The following is an 18,817-nucleotide window of genomic DNA, read 5'->3' as shown; positions in this document are numbered from 1 at the left end:
GATATTCTGTGTACAACAGAAACAAATAGTTCAGTTCTTTAGGTATCAGAAAGAGAGTCGGAAATATTTTCTATAAGTAACCGTGGTTGGATGTAATTACAGTTTAGGTGCCGGCTTCTGAAATCGTATAAAGTCACGTAATCGTATAAAGTCACATAATAAGGGTACCTGTTTCACTTTCTCCTCATACACACGCTGAGCCTCGTCTCGTTCTTTCCCGATCCGGTGCTCCATCTCCTGCACACAAACAGTGAGACTTATAGGACAACACACAACCTCAGTTGAGGCACATAACAGTTGGACTTACGTTGGCGTAATCCGTCAACAATTTACGGCTACGTTTCCATGTTTCGTAGCGACCATCGATATCCTGCAACGAATATGCAAAGCCGATGAGACAACTGATCTTCCGAGGCTGGAACACATAGCAGTGACAAATACATGCAAGGCCCCAAGTGCCTAAGAAATTAATGATGAAAGATGGAAGTCAATGAAAAGGTTAGTGAGCTGTAGGTCTCGAACCCACATCTTCTGGGTTGCCGCTTCAGGGACCTACCAACTGAGCTAAGCTAACACACCTCCCCAGCGACTTCCAAGGGCGCGTCATCTCACCCCCTTTCACTCTTACATTTTTCTCACTCATACACATATTCATACGACGAGATCGACGGAAGCGCCATCTGTTGAACATGATGGCAATTGATGTTCTGAGGCCGGAAAACATAGAAAGGACAAATACAAACAAGGCCTCAAGTGCCTAAGAAATTAATGATGAAAGACGGAAGCCACTGAAAAGGTTAGCCAGCTCTAGGACTCGAACCCACATCTTCTTGTTTACCGGTCAAGTGCTCTACCAATTGAACTAAGCTAACACACCTCCCCATCGATTTCCAAGCGTGTGCCATCTGAAGGGACAAACCAACCACTCTCTCACTCATCCCCCTTTCACTCTTGCATTTGCTCAGCTTTGCTTACAGATGTCGCTCCTGTCGATCCTGTCGTATGAATGTTTGTATGAGCGATATCCACTGTTAGTGGTGGATATTATACTGGATAATGCTCTATGATTAAGCGGACTCATCGTTGACGTACTTCCGAAACATTGGCGCAATATAGGCAACATTGGCTCGCCAATGTAGGAAGCTCATATTGGGTAAATATGGACCCTGGTTGCGCTTTTCACGTTGGACCAGTGCTGGAAGAACTGGCCAACCTGACTGTCCACATTGGTCCGATATTGTGTCAATTTTAGTGTGCTGTCCGTAAAAGCGTTTTCCGTATTGCAGCACCGCAAAAGTTACCTAAGTTATTAATCAGAAATTTCCATGACTCGGCTTTTTTTGCAGGTCACGGTAGCTGCAGCAAAACCTATTGTAAGCTATATCGTATCCCGTTGTGGCCTCGCATGAGACAGGATGTTGTGCGGTTTGCTCGCTGCTGTCCAGTGTGTGAAATGGACCGATTGGACGGGCCTTACCGGTTGAGTGCGCAACGTACATCTGTTACGTTAGAATTGAACATTGCAATATCTGTTCCTTGCCACAAACGAGTACATAGAACGCATCTATTCAGCAGGACGAAGGGCAAGAGCACCCCAGAACATGTTCGTCGCCATCCCAACCTTTCTTCCACACTGTCGACACAGTTGCAAACAGCTCGGGATGGGACAGCCCATGGCGGGTTAGCGGAGTCTCCTCGCTGCAAACTTTGCCCTCGTTGACATCAAATGTGATATTTTTCTTGTTCTTTTTTGTAACTTCTTATTTTTTGCCCTTTCCAGATGCCACGTCTGATCAGACGATCGACGGCCCCCCTTATGCGCGGGCGTGATGGCAGCCGCCAGTGGACAATCGTCAGCTTCATCACGAGGAGAGTGTACCGATGTGTTTCGTGTCCTTCGGGATTACAGCGCATCGGAACCCGTACTACCCGTGGATTGTGGGTCTGGATCGCACAGTGTTAACGTTGAAGCCTCTCTTCGGTCCCATAATCACGAGCATTCTTCGAGAATAGTCTCCAGTTTTGACCCTCCATACATTGCGCTTTATGGTGTAAGACTGGGCAGAGTCTAATCAAATTCGCGGTTAATTTTTCTTTCGGAAAGGTCGTTGAATATGAGTGATTTTACGCTTTGTGGGTTTCGGAAGTGTGTGATGATGATGATGGCCAGCACACTTTGAAAGACATTAACATTCTGGATCAAGTTTTTGTTGCAGCTTACTGTTTCGCGTAGTTTCATGTGAGCGATTCGCAACTCCACCGTGCATATTCTGTCGTTTGCAAGGCATGTGAAATAACAGCTATACGGGGTGCCCCAGAAAACGTGTCATTGAATTATAATAACAAAAATACACCACCTAGAATCATGCGGGCAACGACATTTGTTTTTACTAAGTTTTTGCCACCTCCTCCTCCTCCTGAACGTCGTGTAACGTAAGTTTAATTATGTAAATTTTTGCGAACTGAGGTCGGAAATTTGCCAAGTAAAGGTCACTTTTTACCCCACCAATGTGAAGAGCGTGCCTAATTTACCCAAATTAATGATCAGTCACAGGGATATTCAGGAGTTATCCCATCGGAAAAGAAAAAATAACCGAACATCACTCTCTACGGGACTCCCACAGGATAGCACGCGAATAATTTCTCAGCGCAATCGTTGTCAGTCCGACGAAAGGAGGTTGGAAACCCAGCCCACACCGGCATAGCAGAAAGAGACAACAGAGGCACGGCTTATCGCGTCCGGGTTTCGCTGGGATCTGCTTGCCCTCTCCCAATTTCAGGAACTGCCACCATTTTTACTGTCGCTCTGTGGGCTGGGTTTAGAACCGCCTTTCATCGGACTGAGAGCGATTCTGCTCAAAAAGTCGAGTAGTCTTGAACACCTCGAGCACACAAGGGAGACCTTTCAAGCACTCTAACGACTCTGAAGTGCAGGCCGATACCCACGATTCCTACTCCTTTTCCCATGGCGCAGGAGTTTTTTTTCCTTCTACATTCAATTGTAAAAAAATCTATACCGAAAAATGTACCGATCTGAATCGAGTCTTTAGGTAATCACTGCGAAAAAAAAGGAAAAAAAAAACGATGTGGAACTGACCAAAAACTTTAAACATTGGGCCTTCCCAGATAGCGTTCAAAGTCATTCCGAAAGTAATTCAAAATGCGTTACGCGTTACTTGTAAAAGTACTTCAATTACGGTTACAAATACATAAAACCTAATGTAATTCCGGAAGTAATTAATTACTAAGAAAGTAATTAATAACAGTAATTCAATTACTTGTACTTACTTCACAGGTCTGCTCGTGAATATCCCTGTCAATTATCATGAATTTGAGTGAATTCGACACGCTCCTCATACTGGTGGAGTAAAAAAGTGACCTATACTTCGCAAATTTCCGGGTTCAGTTTGCAAATATTTGCATAATTAAACTTACGATACATGCCATTCACATCAGGAGGTGGCAAAAACCTGTAAGAACAAATACCGTTGACCGCACGATTCTAGGTGGCGCAGTTGTTTTATTATAATTCAATGACACGTTTTCTGGGACACCCCGTATCATTTTATACGGCGGTTGTGCATGCCTTTATTATACAGTGTGCGTCACTTAAGGCTGACAATAAATTTGAAAAAAAAAAGTCGTTGAATGTATGTATTCCCGGGGAGGCCTTCTCTAAGGTCCTGGTGTATCAGGTGGTGGTGTACCAGTAGCTATAAAGCCGTTAATCCACTTCATAATTGATCTTCTGAAATTTGTAAAAAGAACTTCGACCGCGCAATTGCAAAGTTTCAGACCACAACCATGAGGTGTTTAGTCCACCAGAATCGAAACAGCATCGCATTTCTGTGCCTTAGGAAAAAAATATGTTAAGGGAACTATTTTTTAGCGTTGCGCGAGTCCTGCGGCCGCTTTTTCATACCATTCTCTGGGTGCATTATGACCGTAGTTGTCAATGCGCAGAAAAATAAAAAAGAATAAAAAAAAGAGAACTGAATCATTCTCTGGATGTCATTCTTCCTCAACTGACATCAGGCTCTTTCTCAAAGCACGGGGCACCACCTACTTCGCTAAACCCAGTAGAACATACACACTTGTCGAGTAACAGAATCTGTGTTTTGAACTATTGTTATCTACGTGGTTTTTGGAGGTTATTGATATGCAGTTTTATTGCGTGAGCTGCTGACCCACGCGACCTGCTCACTGCCCTAGGGAGAGCGGGGCACCAGATCGCTCACGTCATGGAAGCCCATCACACTCTTTTAAATTGGGAAGATAAGTGTGTCAGTAAACCATCTATTACATTGTCTGATAACGAGGTCGCCTTTTGAAACAGCTAACCATGCTGCTGTTATCTACGGAGTGAGATGGTTTATTTCGCACATGCGTGTGGCGCTCTTGAATGTCGGCACCTGTCGCCTGTTACCGGTTTGTGTGCCTACGTCTGCTTGTACTTTATCTACAATACACTTCAGTTGTCTGTGTGGTTCCTCTTGTCCTCGTCTGTTACCGCCGTATTCTCGAACAAGCCTCGACTCGACGCTCCGCCTCGACTCCAACGAGTGGAGGAAAGTGGCGCTGCTCCATTCGAAGAGCCCATGCGTTTCATGAACCCGCTTCGGGGATTCCTCCGCAAAGGCGCTCCTCGAGAAACCGTCCTCCAATAAAGCTGTAGTCTCGTCCCCAGCCGTCTTTCGGGACCACTCGAAAATGTTAATTATCGTGCTTAAAACACACTTATGGCATGAAAAATAAATGTAATGCTTTACTTTATTTCGACCAACGTGCATTACAAATACAAACACAAAGGTCTGCAAGTGTTTGAAGAAGGGTGCAGGTGTTTCGAACAGGGAAACAGACTGATAGGTTTCCTAGTTTTCTGGTCTGGCAATTACAACCACAACGGCAGCAGCTAGCTTAATGGCATGGTCACTTCGTATCAAATAATATGAAAGATGATGTCACTGCTTGTCACTCTTCTATTATGTTACAATATGTGGCGCGAATGACTGTTTGTTAGCAGATGGGTACGTTTACCCAACGCCTTGAGGGTAGCTATAAACAATCAAACAAACAAAACAGATTTTACAACAACATCCCGAGCAAAGAATCGGGGAGACCATTCTTGGGGTGTCACCGCGAGCATGTCGTACGAACTTTTATGGCCCTCAATCGCGCTCTGCCTAAACGGTGGAGCCTGTTATCCCACCCAACAAACGGAATTCGTACTATTGGAACAACAACTGCAAAAAAAAAAAAAAGAAACGAGAGAGAAAAATAAAACATGAATGGAAGATTTGTTGAGCCGTTTCGGTGATAGCTGGAGCAGGGGTTGGGCCAGCTTGATACAGTATAAAGATTACAGAAAAACATTGAGGAGGCAGATCATATGTTTATTTTTTTAGATGTCCAGTCAATGCACTGTTTCTTTTTTTGCACCACTTTTTGCGTGAAAACATCCTTCAAACACACCTTCTTTGTGTTAAATAGCGCGACAGAAGGAACATTTATTACACCTTGTCTTGAAAAGTGTGCTTGCGAGAAGGTGTGGGATTTTTTCCACAACGCGGCACACCGTCGTTTCTGACACATTCACAATGTATCCCGTGGCGGTCACAATGTCGACGGGCAGCTGTAGCACAGGAGGTAGAGGCAGCCCACGATTGCAGACATTTTCCTCCACAGGCAATGTATCCAAAAGGCTTCGTACGGTTTTCTTCATGAAGCGGTACCGTATACCATATGAGGAACTCGTGATCATCAAAATGGTCAAAAGGAGTTTGATGGACCCTTATTGAACGTTGTCGCTCAGTGGTAATGTTGTCAGCACCCAGTTCAAGGCCATCGTGACACAAAACTTAGTCGATGGACGCAGCGAACGACCTGTCTTCCGCCATGACACCAGCCAAACTGGAGTTGAGGAGCGTTCTCGAGGTAGCATCGATGCTATACCTCGAGATTTTCGAGGAATGCACGGAGGAATTCCTCCACTCGAGGAGCGTTTCGCGTCAAGGTCGATTTATGAAGCGCAAAACCGGCCTCGAGGAGCAGCTCGAGTCGAGTTTCGAGTTCTTCACGCGACTTCTTATTGTTGACAGCATGCCGAGGACCCTGGCATGCTGTCAACAATAAGAAGTCTAACAACCTAGATAAGACCCTGTTGCCTTTTCTCGTTTCAGCCAGATCAAAATCCCCACTGACCCACAAGGACGATGACCCCACTCCTGGACCTGACACAAAAACGCTCTGGAATTTCCCCAATTGACAACCGCCAGGTGGCGGGAATTTCCCCCAACCGACCACGTCATTCTCAAGCCCCTTATCAGCCTCGTGGCCACATTTAGCTCTTTTGTCCCGAAGAAGGCGGAGCTTCCGCCGTAACGTAGACACCCTCTCTAACTTTTATGATTTTTAAGTTTTAATAAACCCCTTTTTTGTTACTTCCCCTACTTTCGTTTTCTGTCTCCCATTTATTTCAACTATATATATATATATATAGGGTGTTTCATTTAAATCGAACCCCACCTTAATAAAAATAACTTTAATAACCTTAATAAAAATAACCCTGTTCTTCAATAAGAAGAACAGGGACGCGTCGTCACTTCACTTCCCGTTGCACTGGGCTACCAGTGGTGCGTTATCACACTCTAACAAGAGGAGTCACGTGCTACGTGACCTTCTGACGCCATGCGCTCAAACGTTGCCTGCCTGCGTATCGCTCATGATGGCCAAATAAGGCCGAAACAGCTGTCCAGTACTGGCGTGGCGACGTTTGAGCACTTAGAAACACCCAGACAGAACACTTTCTCAGGTGGACGTCCGAAACAGATCCCAAGGTACATATCCGGAAATATATATTTGTCGGATATCACTAGGAGCCTCATACATAGACGTCCCAGGGTCTGTATCCACAGGATGTCCGGTCGCGGTTGCTTCAAGAATTGTGCGAGTTAGATCCCTGTCGGGATATTACTCGGATCATTTATTGCGGGAGAGAGAGAAACTGGGGGCGATGTAGCACTGCGAAGTTTGACTTTCGATGTACCAGCTGAATAAGCACAGACGTTCTCTTGATAGCGAGTTAACACACCGATCCATTTCTCAGTTCGTTGTTGTGTGCGTGCGTAATCGAATTAAGCTTAGACAACTCACCCATCATTTTGATTCACAGGCGAGAAGGTATCTGGAATATGGGGATGCTCGCGAGACAAGCAGTACATGGTATCTGTTTTCTCTTTGGAAGGAAATGGCACTGCCTTTCGAAGTGAGCTTCTGGGAATGGGTGGTCTTCTCGGAGCTTTCATATAGATTTTTTCTTATTAAAACGCTGCGTTCGTTCTCCGTCATGGCATGTACGAGAAACAAAGAGGAGCAACAGAAATTAAAAGGTGCGGAGGCGGGGATTAAAACAAAATGGCAGGCAGCAAAATGCTCATTTCTACGAAAACTGAGGATAAATGTCTTTCTCCTCTACGGGCGTTTGTATATCCACACAACGTGTGCATGTAAATAAGTCCGTCCAATGTCCAGATATCTCCATGTAACATCCTATGAAGACAAACGACGGATATATATGGGAAGTCCGAACCGTGGCCACTCGGGGATGTGAGTGACGTCCGTAGGAAAAATGTCTGTCTCCCGGGAGATCGGAATTTCCGTGAAAGGATATCCACAGGAACACCCCGAGAGGTTTTGTTCTGTTTGGTATGCAGTGCGTGCAACCAAAGACCTCCGGCGATTTTCTCCCTAATATACTTCACTGACTTTGCACTGGGCTTTCAGTAGTAGGTTAGCACACACTGACGGGAGGAATTACGTGCTATGTGACCTTCTGACGCCATCCGCTGAAACGTTGCCCGCCTGCGTAGTGCCGATGATGGCCCAATAAGGCCAAAACGGCTGGCCAGTACTGGCGTGGCGACGTTTGAGCACTTACAAACGTATGCTATCCGTGCAGCCAAAAAGCTTCGGCTATTTTTCTCTAGTATACTCCACTGGCTTTGCACTGGGCTTGGTTAGCACACCCTGACGGGAGGAATCACGTGCTATGTGACCTTCTGACGCCATCCGCTCAAACGCTGCCTGCCTGCGTACTGCTGCTGCTGATGGACCAATGATGGCGAAACAGCTGTCCAGAACTGGCGTGGCGACGTTTCAGCACATGCAAAAATATGCTACGCGTGCAGCCAAAGAGCGCCGGCTATTTGTTCTCAATATATACCGGATGTCTCAGTTAAATCTCCGGGCTAAATAATTCGCGAACGGGTGCACCGATCGAAGAACTTTCTTTTTTACAAGTATCTGTCCGATACCACCTACAAGCTGCGAACCGCGTGAATGAGTGGGAGGCGCTCATTATTTAAATAATAATTCAAATGAGTTCTTTAAAAACATAACTTCTAAAGCAGGGCGCCGTCAGCATTAAAATGGGCACTACCCCCTTTGGGACCTTCAGTGGACTCCTTTTAGTGAAAAATCTGCCACCGAAGCGGGCCATTTCTTACAGTAATTAATTGGTTTCGGTTTACATATTTTTGTCGCGGCTCGTCCCGGTGAAGGGCAAAAGAACGCTCTTCCACTCCCCTATCCACCAAGGGATTACGTGTTCTTGAGCTTACTTGGCAACGTGGAGTGCTGAAGAAAAAGCAACAGCATCAGACATGCCGCGCCAGTCCCCACCCCGCTTATCGGACATAGTATATCACATATCGTATCACATGCTTTCCATTTTTTCTTCAGAACTCCCCATTGCGAAGTAAGCTCAAGAACGCGTAATTCGTTGGTGGATAAGGGAGTGAAATAGCGTCTTTTTGCGCTTTCCAGCGACCAGTCACTACAAAAATATGTAAACCGAAACCAATTAATTACAGCAACAAATGACCCGCTTCGGTGGCAGATTTTCTTTAAAAGATGTCCACCGAAGGTCCCATAAGGGACAGTACTCATTTGAATGCCCACGGCGCCCTGCTTTAGAAGTCATGTTTTCCACGAAGCTCATTCGAATTTTTACTTAAATAATGAGCCCCTCGCACTCATTCACACGGTGCGCGGCTTGTAGGTGGTATCGGACAGATACCTGTAAAAAAGAAAGTTCTTCGATTGGTGCACCCGTTCGCGAATTATTTAGCCCGGAGATTTAACTGAGACACACACACACACATATATATATATATATATACAGGGTGGTCTACCAACCATGATAGAAATTCATAGTAAAAAATGTAGGCCCCGGAGAGAGATGCGGTCAAGGGATTTTTTTCTGCCAATAACTTTTGCCACATATTGCTAACATTTTTAATTTCATTTCAATTGACGGAAAGTTAATTTCTTGAATAGAACTCCGAAATTTCACGAGGCAACCTAACGTTTTCTTTGCAGAAATGGGTTCCTCGTGGTTATTTTACTCAGTATAGCACATAATCCCACTCTTAATGCAATGGCAATTGCCGAAATAAATTCGCGGAAAATCCGTAGAAATGAGCCCTTGGCTCCGCCTCTTTTTTGACCGCTCGTAGTTTGAGCGCAAAGCTGCGAAGAAAGGAGGTTACACTGACACGCACACGAGGGGGAAAGGGTTACAAGCCTTACCCACGGAACAAACACGCGCGGTGAGTGCGGGAATCAGAGCTACCATCTTGTCAAAAATGAGGTCACCCGACGGTTTGTAACCCTTTCCCCCTCGTGTGGCGTGTCAGTGTAAGCTCCTTTCTTCGCAGCTTTGCTCTCAAACTACGAGCCGTCAAAAAAGAGGCGGAGCCAAGGGCTCATTTCCACGGATTTTCGGCGAATTTATTTCGGCAACTGCCATTTCATTACGAGTGGGATTATTTGCTATACTGAGTAAAATAACTACGGGGAACCCATTTCTGCAAAGAAAACGTTAGGTTGCCTCGTGAAATTTCGGAGTTCAATTTAAGAAATTAACTTTCCGTCAATGAGGCTTGTGCAGGGACGTCATGTTTGGTCACGTGACATTGGAAAGCATATTGCTGTCTGAAGTCACAGTAGGAGGGCATCCCGTGAGTTGTTGCGGTATGCGTGCAATTACGAGAGAAAATTGTAAAAACATACGCTGCTGCCTCATTCGGCCCGAAGAAAGACGCCTCTGAAGCATCCCCATGTTTTCCCATGTCACGTGGTTCCAAGGCGCGCAAAGGCTGCCCGTGACGTCACGTGCACAAGCCTCATTGAAATGAAATTAAAAATGTTAGCAATATGTGGCAAAAGTTATTAGCAGAAAAAAATCCCTTGACAGCATGTCTCTCCGGGGCCTACGTTTTTTACTATGAATTTCTATCATCGTTGGTAGACCACCCTGTACATATACAGGGTGTTCAAAATTAAGCTTTCACGAGCGCTACACAAATACCGCGATGACAGGAAACCGGATGATAACTTTACGCTACTTGTGTAAGAAACAGGTGCTGCTAATTATGCAGCACCTGTTTCTTACTCAAGAAGCACCAGTTTTCTTTTGTTCGCCTATTTATAAAGTGCTAGTGAAAGCTGTGAAAACACGTGTTTCGCCGTGTTTGCGGCTCGTCAATTTTACCTGTAATTTTGAATTTCAAACACGGCTAGTGTCATTTACTTATTTCTTTAATGGCTTTTTCCCTCATTATATGTATATATATATATATATATATATATATTAGAGCACAGAAAGGCACTGGGGATTCAATTCTTGCGATTAATATTGCTTAGGGTTGTGCTATAGACTTTTGCAAATACATGGTAAACCCATTTTTACTACTCATGAAGATTAATAGTGCAAATTATTTAACGGGTTGTCTGAGCTGCATACCGATACACAACCATCATTGAGTAGCCCGCATTGGGAATAGATATATTAAAAGACTTTTGCACAAGAAAAAAAAAACACGAATTTCATCTAATTCATGTCAGTGTTACGTGGCGTACACCCTGTATGTCGTCACAATATAGGTCACTAAAAAGTAACTAACTAAGTAACTAACGTCACTATCGCTTACTTGTTATTTACTACCTAGAGTCCCAATAAGCCCGTAGGTGTTCATTTCCAGAACATCCCTTGTATAGCGGTACGTTCCCTCATGCAGGTGTTAAACTACTCTACTTTGCAATGATATAAAAATGCCATAATTGGAGGCCAAGGATATAATTGGAGCATGCCATTATTTAAGTCCACCCTCTTTCACAAAAATCCTGTAACAAGAACGCTCACTGAGGTACAAATTGCAAAATTTCGCTTACAGATGGGACGTAACGAGTCGACAACAACAAGAACTTGCTGTAATGACGATGACGTTGAATTTCACCGACAAGGGGGGATGTTGTGAAATGTAATAATAGCTAGTTTTGGTACTGCTGGCGACTTACTTGTCTGGAATCTCCAGCTCATGGCGGAGCGGTCCCCTATGAGCAGTGTCGTTAAATTGAATGGTGCGTTTACATTTTCTTCCGTCCTTAATGTTGGTGTACCACAGGGTTCCATTCTGGGCCCGCTTCTTTTCTTAGCATACAGGGTGTCCCAGAAAACGTGTCATTGAATTATAATAAAAAAAACTATGCCACCTAGAATCATGCGGTCAACACCATTTGTTCTTATTAGGTTTTTGCCACCTCCTAATGTGAATGTCATGTACTCCAAGTTTAATTATGTAAATATTTGCGAACTGAACTATGAAATTTGCCAAGTAAATGTCACTTTTTTACCCCACCAATATGAAGAGCGTGCCGAATTCACTCAAATTCATGATAGTTCACAGTGATATTCACGAGCTATCCCATCGGAAAAAATAGCCGAACATCATGCTTTTCGGAGCACCGGACCATAGCTCGCGACGACTTTTTGAGCGCAATCGCTCTCAGTGCGACGAAAGGAGGTTCCGAAGCCAGCCCACAGAGTGATAGTAGAAAAAGTAACAGTTCCTAAATTGGGAGAGGGAAAGCATCATCCCAGCGAAAGTCGGACGTGATAAGCCGTGCCTGTTTTTCTCCCTCTGCAACGTCGGGGAGGGCTGGGTTTCCAACCTCCTTTCGTCGGACTGACAAAGATTGCGCTGAAAAATTCATCGTGCGCTATTCTGTGCGACCTCCGTAGAGCATGATGTTCGGCTATTTTTTCCGATGGGATAGCTTCTGAATATCCCTGTCAATTATCATTAATTTGACTCAATTAGACACGCCCTTCACATTGGTGGGGTAAAAAAGTGACCTTTACTAGGCAAATTTCCGACTTAAGCTCGCAAAAATTTACATAATTAAACTTACGTTAGACGACATTCACACGAGGAGGTGGCAAAAACCCAGTAAGACCAAATACCGTTGACCGCATGACTCTAGGTGGTGTAGTTTTTTTATTATAATTCAATGACACGTTTTCTGGGACACCCTGTATATAAATGACCTGCCAAACCATATACTTTATTCCAATGTTTCCTTATACGCGGACGATACTGCCCTGTTTATCACAGGACAAAATACCCAAAAGTTAATTGGAAAGTTGCAGGTCGATCTGGACATCCTAAGTAAATCGTGTCTTAATAATTGCTTGAAACTAAATTCCCACAAAACTGTTTGTATGTCATTTCATTCTCCTCAACGTAAGGTAGCTTCTTTAACGCAACTTTCCCTGTTTAATGCCCTACTTAGCTATAGTAATGAGGCCAAATTCATTGGTGTTGTGCTTGATAAGCACCTGGGCTTTCAGCCACATGTAAGGCTGATCTAAAAAATTATTATGGTATTAGCGTACTTGATAGAACACAACAATATTTCTCCGACCGGTACTTCTCAATTTGTATTTTTCTTTTGTTCATTCACACTTCACGTATTGTACTCCTATATGGGGCCTTACTTACTTTACGCATATTCGTGCCTTACAGGTTTTGCAAAATCGTGCCATAAAAATTGTAATTTAGACTACCATATCTGTTTCCTGTAACTTCCGTGTTGAATAGTCAAAGGATACTAAATGTTCACCAAGTAATTTCACATAATGTACTAACCATTGTTCGCTCATACATTACAGGCTCTGTAGTGTCAGAAATGCTGAATTACAATCAGCTTAAAGTAAAACGTCATACCAGGGCACGAGCGGTCGGTCTATTCAATCTTCCAACAATAAGAACAAACTATGGTAAATATTAATTTATTTTCCGCAACGTGAGCGAATGGAATCTCTTCTTGCCTGAAATAAGAAGCATTGTAAACTGTAGGACCTTTAAAGCTCGAACTAAAACCTTTCTGTTGGATACCAAGCAACCACTACATACGTCACTTTATAAAAATAATATGTGTATAATTCATCGTACTTCATAATCCAGTTCTGGTTTAATTTTTATGCATATAATATAGATTTATTAGTCTACGGGTCTACTGTTTGTGATTTTATGTATGCACAATGGAGGACCCTTTATCGGGGAGCTGTTTCCCCCTGGCTCCTCGCCCAGTACATTATGTCCATGACTACTTTAATTCGATGTGAAAATAAAATTCACGATTCGTGTGCGGAGGGCCGTACCATTATCGCCACCGAGGGGAAATCGTGTTTCACATAGCCACAGGAAAACGGAGAGCTCATCTGTGATAATTGGGCGCCATCTGCTTGCATGAGAGAAAGAGAATGCTAGCGGACGACGCACAAGGCGATGAAGTGTCAGGGATAGGCTCTCCCGTTTGGTGGCGTTCTGTGAATCGCGATTTCCTTTTGGATGCGAGAATCGTATGAATCCTTCGCGTGCGTACCGCCGATGGGGGACAGGTGGCCACGGGATGAAGATTCCAGACAAGTGAGTCGAAAGTAGTCACCGGAAGAACTCCATTACGATAAACGAAATTATCAAATCCAAGGCTATAGTGATGTGATGTCACTCACGCAAAAAAACAGAAAAAAAAACAGGTCGATTGCCTTATCTTGTTTTCGGAACTGCTGTCCCGCTAATGAGTCGCATCACTGTGAGCATTGAAATGTTACGATATCTTTCGAGCGCAAAAAGCTATAAAGGTTCCCGTACGTTTTTTTCTTTTTTTTTTTCTAGGAAGCAAAATACGGGTAACCTTCGTATTATCGAAAAGCTATCAATATAGCTATCAGACGGACGCCTGTCTCAATCAGTCCAGTCACTGCGTTTCCCCCGACCTGAATGCGCGCCGTTCGTTTTGCTCTTGACAAGTCGTTGTTCCAGTTTCGGCTCCTTTGCGAAGCAATATTTCGCTATTTATACCTCAAAGCTCGAACTACTCTAATTTTTTTATAAAAGAACGTGAATTTAGATAAAGACCATCTCAATCTTGCGATGTCGCACTCCCCGAAAAACATATAATTACTAAGTTCAGGGAAATTTAGGTAACAAGTTCTGCAAGAGTTACATAGGCTACACCGAGGAGTGTCCGCCTGGCGGCGTAACCAGCCTGCGGAAATGACATCAACGCTGCTCTTACAGTTTTCATGCAAAAATATAGCATGAACCTGAATGGTTCCATACTATTCACCATGTATTGTATATTATTGACATTGAAGCTTGTTCGGTACCTGTATCAGCTGCTCCCGAAGTTCTCTGTGGTGGTCTCCCAGCTTAGGCTCTTTGTCGAACTGTGACAAGCACTCTTCCTTGAGTTTATTATGCTTCACTTCAATGTCAGCATCAGAAGCGGAAATATTATTCACGCCGGTGGCCTGTAAAACCAAGTATGTAATGAAACGAACGAGCCTATTACACTGCATGAATCAACTGACAGGTTGGTTTTCCACTGATTTCAATACTGATGGTTTAAAATCTCGAAAATGACGCCAGCATGGTAGTGGAAGGTACAGGAAAGCACGACACAAGAGGGCCTATCGTCCAAGTCCTCGTCACAGACACGTCGTTGAGGAATATTAAGCGGTGTAACGCGTGCACGGATTTCGACTCATGTTAGAGAAGCCACACGTAGCGAAAATTGATCCCATCCACCGTGGCGTATAGCTCACGTTATTAGTTGCCCCATGTCCTGTACTTCAACGCACCAAAACAGTAAGCAGTGTAACCGCAACAATTATCTAGGGCACGGATGTTTAGGCAACGAAAAGCCCAAAATACGTTGAAACTGAAGCCCCCAAAACAAAAAATAGGCAGCGAAAAGAGCCAATAAGACCGTTCTCTTGAGGTTGTATACTCACATTCTTGTAAGGCTTTCCACGATATATGATGCTAGTGCTTTTGCTCGTTTAAGCAATATTATAGTACGTAAGATTCAACTCCTTGTTTAACCATACTTCTACTGATACCGGCGATCCAGGGATGGCAGTGCGACTTTTAGACTGAGATTTTGGCCCGACGAAGAATCATCGAACCCAAATCGGTCGTGGTGTCAGCCCCATTTTCTGACTCGATTTAGTCGAACTTTAAACGTTCGAGGCGTACGTGTTTTTGTCATCCATATTTGTGCCATGCCTGGGCTAATTCTTCTCGTGTGCGTCGTTCAACAAGTGATAAACACAGGTCATTCTTCACAGCTTTTTTAGTCCAACAACCTTGGCGCGTGCGCATGTAGAGGGGGGCAGTTTCTTTTTCTGGTAGTATACAAAAAAAAACTGCCCCCTATACGTGCTCACGGGCCAAGGTTGTTGCACTACGAAAGCTGCGAATAATTACCTGCGTTTACTGTATGCTACTATATATGACAGGTGAAATGGTTTGGACGATCGCGAACGTATGTAGCTGAAATGAAAAATTACACACAGACTACGAAGGTATACGGGAAGGAAGAAAAAAAGGGGGATAATTTATTTACATTTAAGATATTCCAAATGGGACGAATCCAAACTTCTTCTTTTCCAGGCTTCTGAACTTTTATTCTTCTCCATATATATTATATACAAATATAAAAATGAGCGAATGCTCCATGGCTGCACGTGAGGCATATGTTTACAATTCAAGCGTGCCACAATCCCAGCTGTGGACGGCGTTTCAAGCTTCTTGGCTCTCACCGGCACAGCGTAGGGGTGTGACACGCTCTTGAGTCAGCACAAACACTGTGTCTCTGCAAGACATCAATGATCCTGGGTGTTAGCAACACCTCTGGAGGCCGCAGTGCAAAGCTAGTAAGTACAGATACAAATATAAAAATGAGCAAATACTCCATGGCTGCACGTGAGGCTCGAAACGTTGACCCCTTGCACAATTTACCCAGCTGCCCCAGCTGAAACGAGGGGCTTATTTTTTTCTTTTCGTTTCAGCTGGGGTCCTGACAACGCCCCTCTCCCCGACCCCAAAGACGATGACATCACCTCACTACCGACCGATCCCGATAACAACGGGAATTATACCTTATCTACAAATTCCTGTCTGCCATAAAACAAAGGCCTTGGTGTACTGTCAACTAAAATAAGTTAACTACTTAGATAAGATGCTGCTTCTTTTTTCTTTCAGCTGGGGTCCTGATAACCTCCCTCCCCCACTCCAAGGATGATGACACCACCCAGACTTGACACGACGTACCTGGACTTGATCTACTGACCGCTTCCCTACTCCGGGCTGACTAGTCTCAAGTAGGACGAAACAGCTCTACTCACGAGTGCACGATCAAATTGTAAACATGTGCTCGACGTGCAGCCATAGAGCATTAGCCGTTTTTCCTCTGCATGTGTACTTGCTAGCTTGTACTGCGGTCTCCACAGATGGCGCTGTCACCGTGCAACATTGACGTCTCGCCGAGACGCACTAAGCGCATTCTTTTCACCTGCACTGGACTGCACTACCTTCGATTCCACGCAAGACCGGTTTCCGGGAGCTGCACTTTCCAGCTGAAAGTAACTTTATTAGTAATGCCTTTCTTTTCATCAGGAAAGTGCAGCACGCAAATAACCCAGTTCAGATCTGGTGCAGGAGGTGCAAGCGAAAAGAATGCACCCACTGTTAGTGCCGACCCAAGACCGTCTCACTTCCCAACTCCGGGCTTCCGAGTCCCAAGTAGGACAAAACAGCTCTACTCGGCTGGGAGTGCAAATTGTAAACATATGCTCGACGTGCAGCCATAGAGCATTAGCTGTTTTTCCTTAGTATACGTACCTGCTAGCTTGTACTGCGACCTCCACAGGTGGCGCTGTAACCGTGCAACATTGACGTCTCGCCGAGACGCACTGTTAGTGCCACCCAAGATGGCCTCACTTCCCAACTCCGGGCTTCCGAGTCCCAAGTAGGACAAAACAGCTCTACTCGGCTGGGAGTGCAAATTGTAAACATATGCTCGACGTGCAGCCATAGAGCATTAGCTGTTTTCCCTTAGTATATGTGCTTGCTAGCTTGTACTGCGACCTCCACAGGTGGCGCTGTCACCGTGCAACATTGACGTGTCGCCGAGAGGCACTGTTAGTGCCACCCAAGATCGTCTCACTTCCCAACTCCGGGCTTCTGAGTCCCAAGTAGGACAAAACAGCTCTACTCGGCTGGGAGTGCAAATTGTAAACATATGCTCGACGTGCACCCATAGAGCATTAGCTGATTTTCCTTAGTGTATGTACTTGCTAGCTTGTACTGCGACCTCCACAGGTGGCGCTGTCACCGTGCAACATTGATGTCTCGCCGAGACGCACTGTTAGTGCCACCCAAGATCGTCTCACTTCCCAACTCCGGGCTTCCGAGTCCCAAGTAGGACAAAACAGCTCTACTCGGCTGGGAGTGCAAATTGTAAACATATGCTCGACGTGCAGCCATAGAGCATTAGCTGTTTTTCCTTAGTGTATGTACTTGCTAGCTTGTACTGCGACCTCCACAGGTGGCGCTGTCACCGTGCAACATTGATGTCTCGCCGAGACGCACTGTTAGTGCCACCCAAGATCGTCTCACTTCCCAACTCCGGGCTTCCGAGTCCCAAGTAGGACAAAACAGCTCTACTCGGCTGGGAGTGCAAATTGTAAAGATATGCTCGACGTGCAGCCATAGAGCATTAGCTGTTTTTCCTTAGTGTATGTACTTGCTAGCTTGTACTGCGACCTCCACAGGTGGCGCTGTCACCGTGCAACATTGATGTCTCGCCGAGACGCACTGTTAGTGCCACCCAAGATCGTCTCACTTCCCAACTCCGGGCTTCCGAGTCCCAAGTAGGACAAAACAGCTCTACTCGGCTGGGAGTGCAAATTGTAAACATATGCTCGACGTGCAGCCATAGAGCATTAGCTGTTTTTCCTTAGTGTATGTACTTGCTAGCTTGTACTGCGACCTCCACAGGTGGCGCTGTCACCGTGCAACATTGATGTCTCGCCGAGACGCACTGTTAGTGCCACCCAAGATCGTCTCACTTCCCAACTCCGGGCTTCCGAGTCCCAAGTAGGACAAAACAGCTCTACTCGGCTGGGAGTGCAAATTGTAAACATATGCTCGACGTGCAGCCATAGAGCATTAGCTGTTTTTCCTTAGTATACGTACCTGCTAGCTTGTACTGCGACCTCCACAGGTGGCGCTGTAACCGTGCAACATTGACGTCTCGCCGAGACGCACTGTTAGTGCCACCCAAGATGGTCTCACTTCCCAACTCCGGGCTTCCGAGTCCCAAGTAGGACAAAACAGCTCTACTCGGCTGGGAGTGCAAATTGTAAACATATGCTCGACGTGCAGCCATAGAGCATTAGCTGTTTTTCCTTAGTATACGTACCTGCTAGCTTGTACTGCGACCTCCACAGGTGGCGCTGTCACCGTGCAACATTGACGTGTCGCCGAGAGGCACTGTTAGTGCCACCCAAGATCGTCTCACTTCCCAACTCCGGGCTTCCGAGTCCCAAGTAGGACAAAACAGCTCTACTCGGCTGGGAGTGCAAATTGTAAACATATGCTCGACGTGCAGCCATAGAGCATTA

The 18,817-nt window shown here is 45.1% G+C and overlaps 1 protein-coding gene across 2 annotated transcripts in view; it reads right to left on the bottom strand.

Annotated features, from left to right (window-relative positions):
• Positions 1-18,817, bottom strand: part of LOC135372367 (atlastin-2-like) — a 64,398-nt gene that overhangs the window by 10,656 nt on the left and 34,925 nt on the right. For both annotated transcript variants that reach the window (XM_064605994.1, XM_064605995.1), the window contains exons 6-8: positions 14,516-14,659; positions 308-370; positions 169-237 (exon numbers count right to left, since the gene is read on the bottom strand). In XM_064605994.1, the coding sequence (XP_064462064.1) occupies positions 169-237; positions 308-370; positions 14,516-14,659 (276 nt within the window). The remainder of the gene's footprint in view (positions 1-168; positions 238-307; positions 371-14,515; positions 14,660-18,817) is intronic.

Source organism: Ornithodoros turicata, chromosome 1, assembly GCF_037126465.1.
Source record: "Ornithodoros turicata isolate Travis chromosome 1, ASM3712646v1, whole genome shotgun sequence".
Classification (NCBI taxonomy): domain Eukaryota; kingdom Metazoa; phylum Arthropoda; class Arachnida; order Ixodida; family Argasidae; genus Ornithodoros; species Ornithodoros turicata.
The sequence above is the reverse complement of the archived record's forward strand: the minus strand, read 5'-3'. Positions and strand labels throughout refer to the sequence as shown.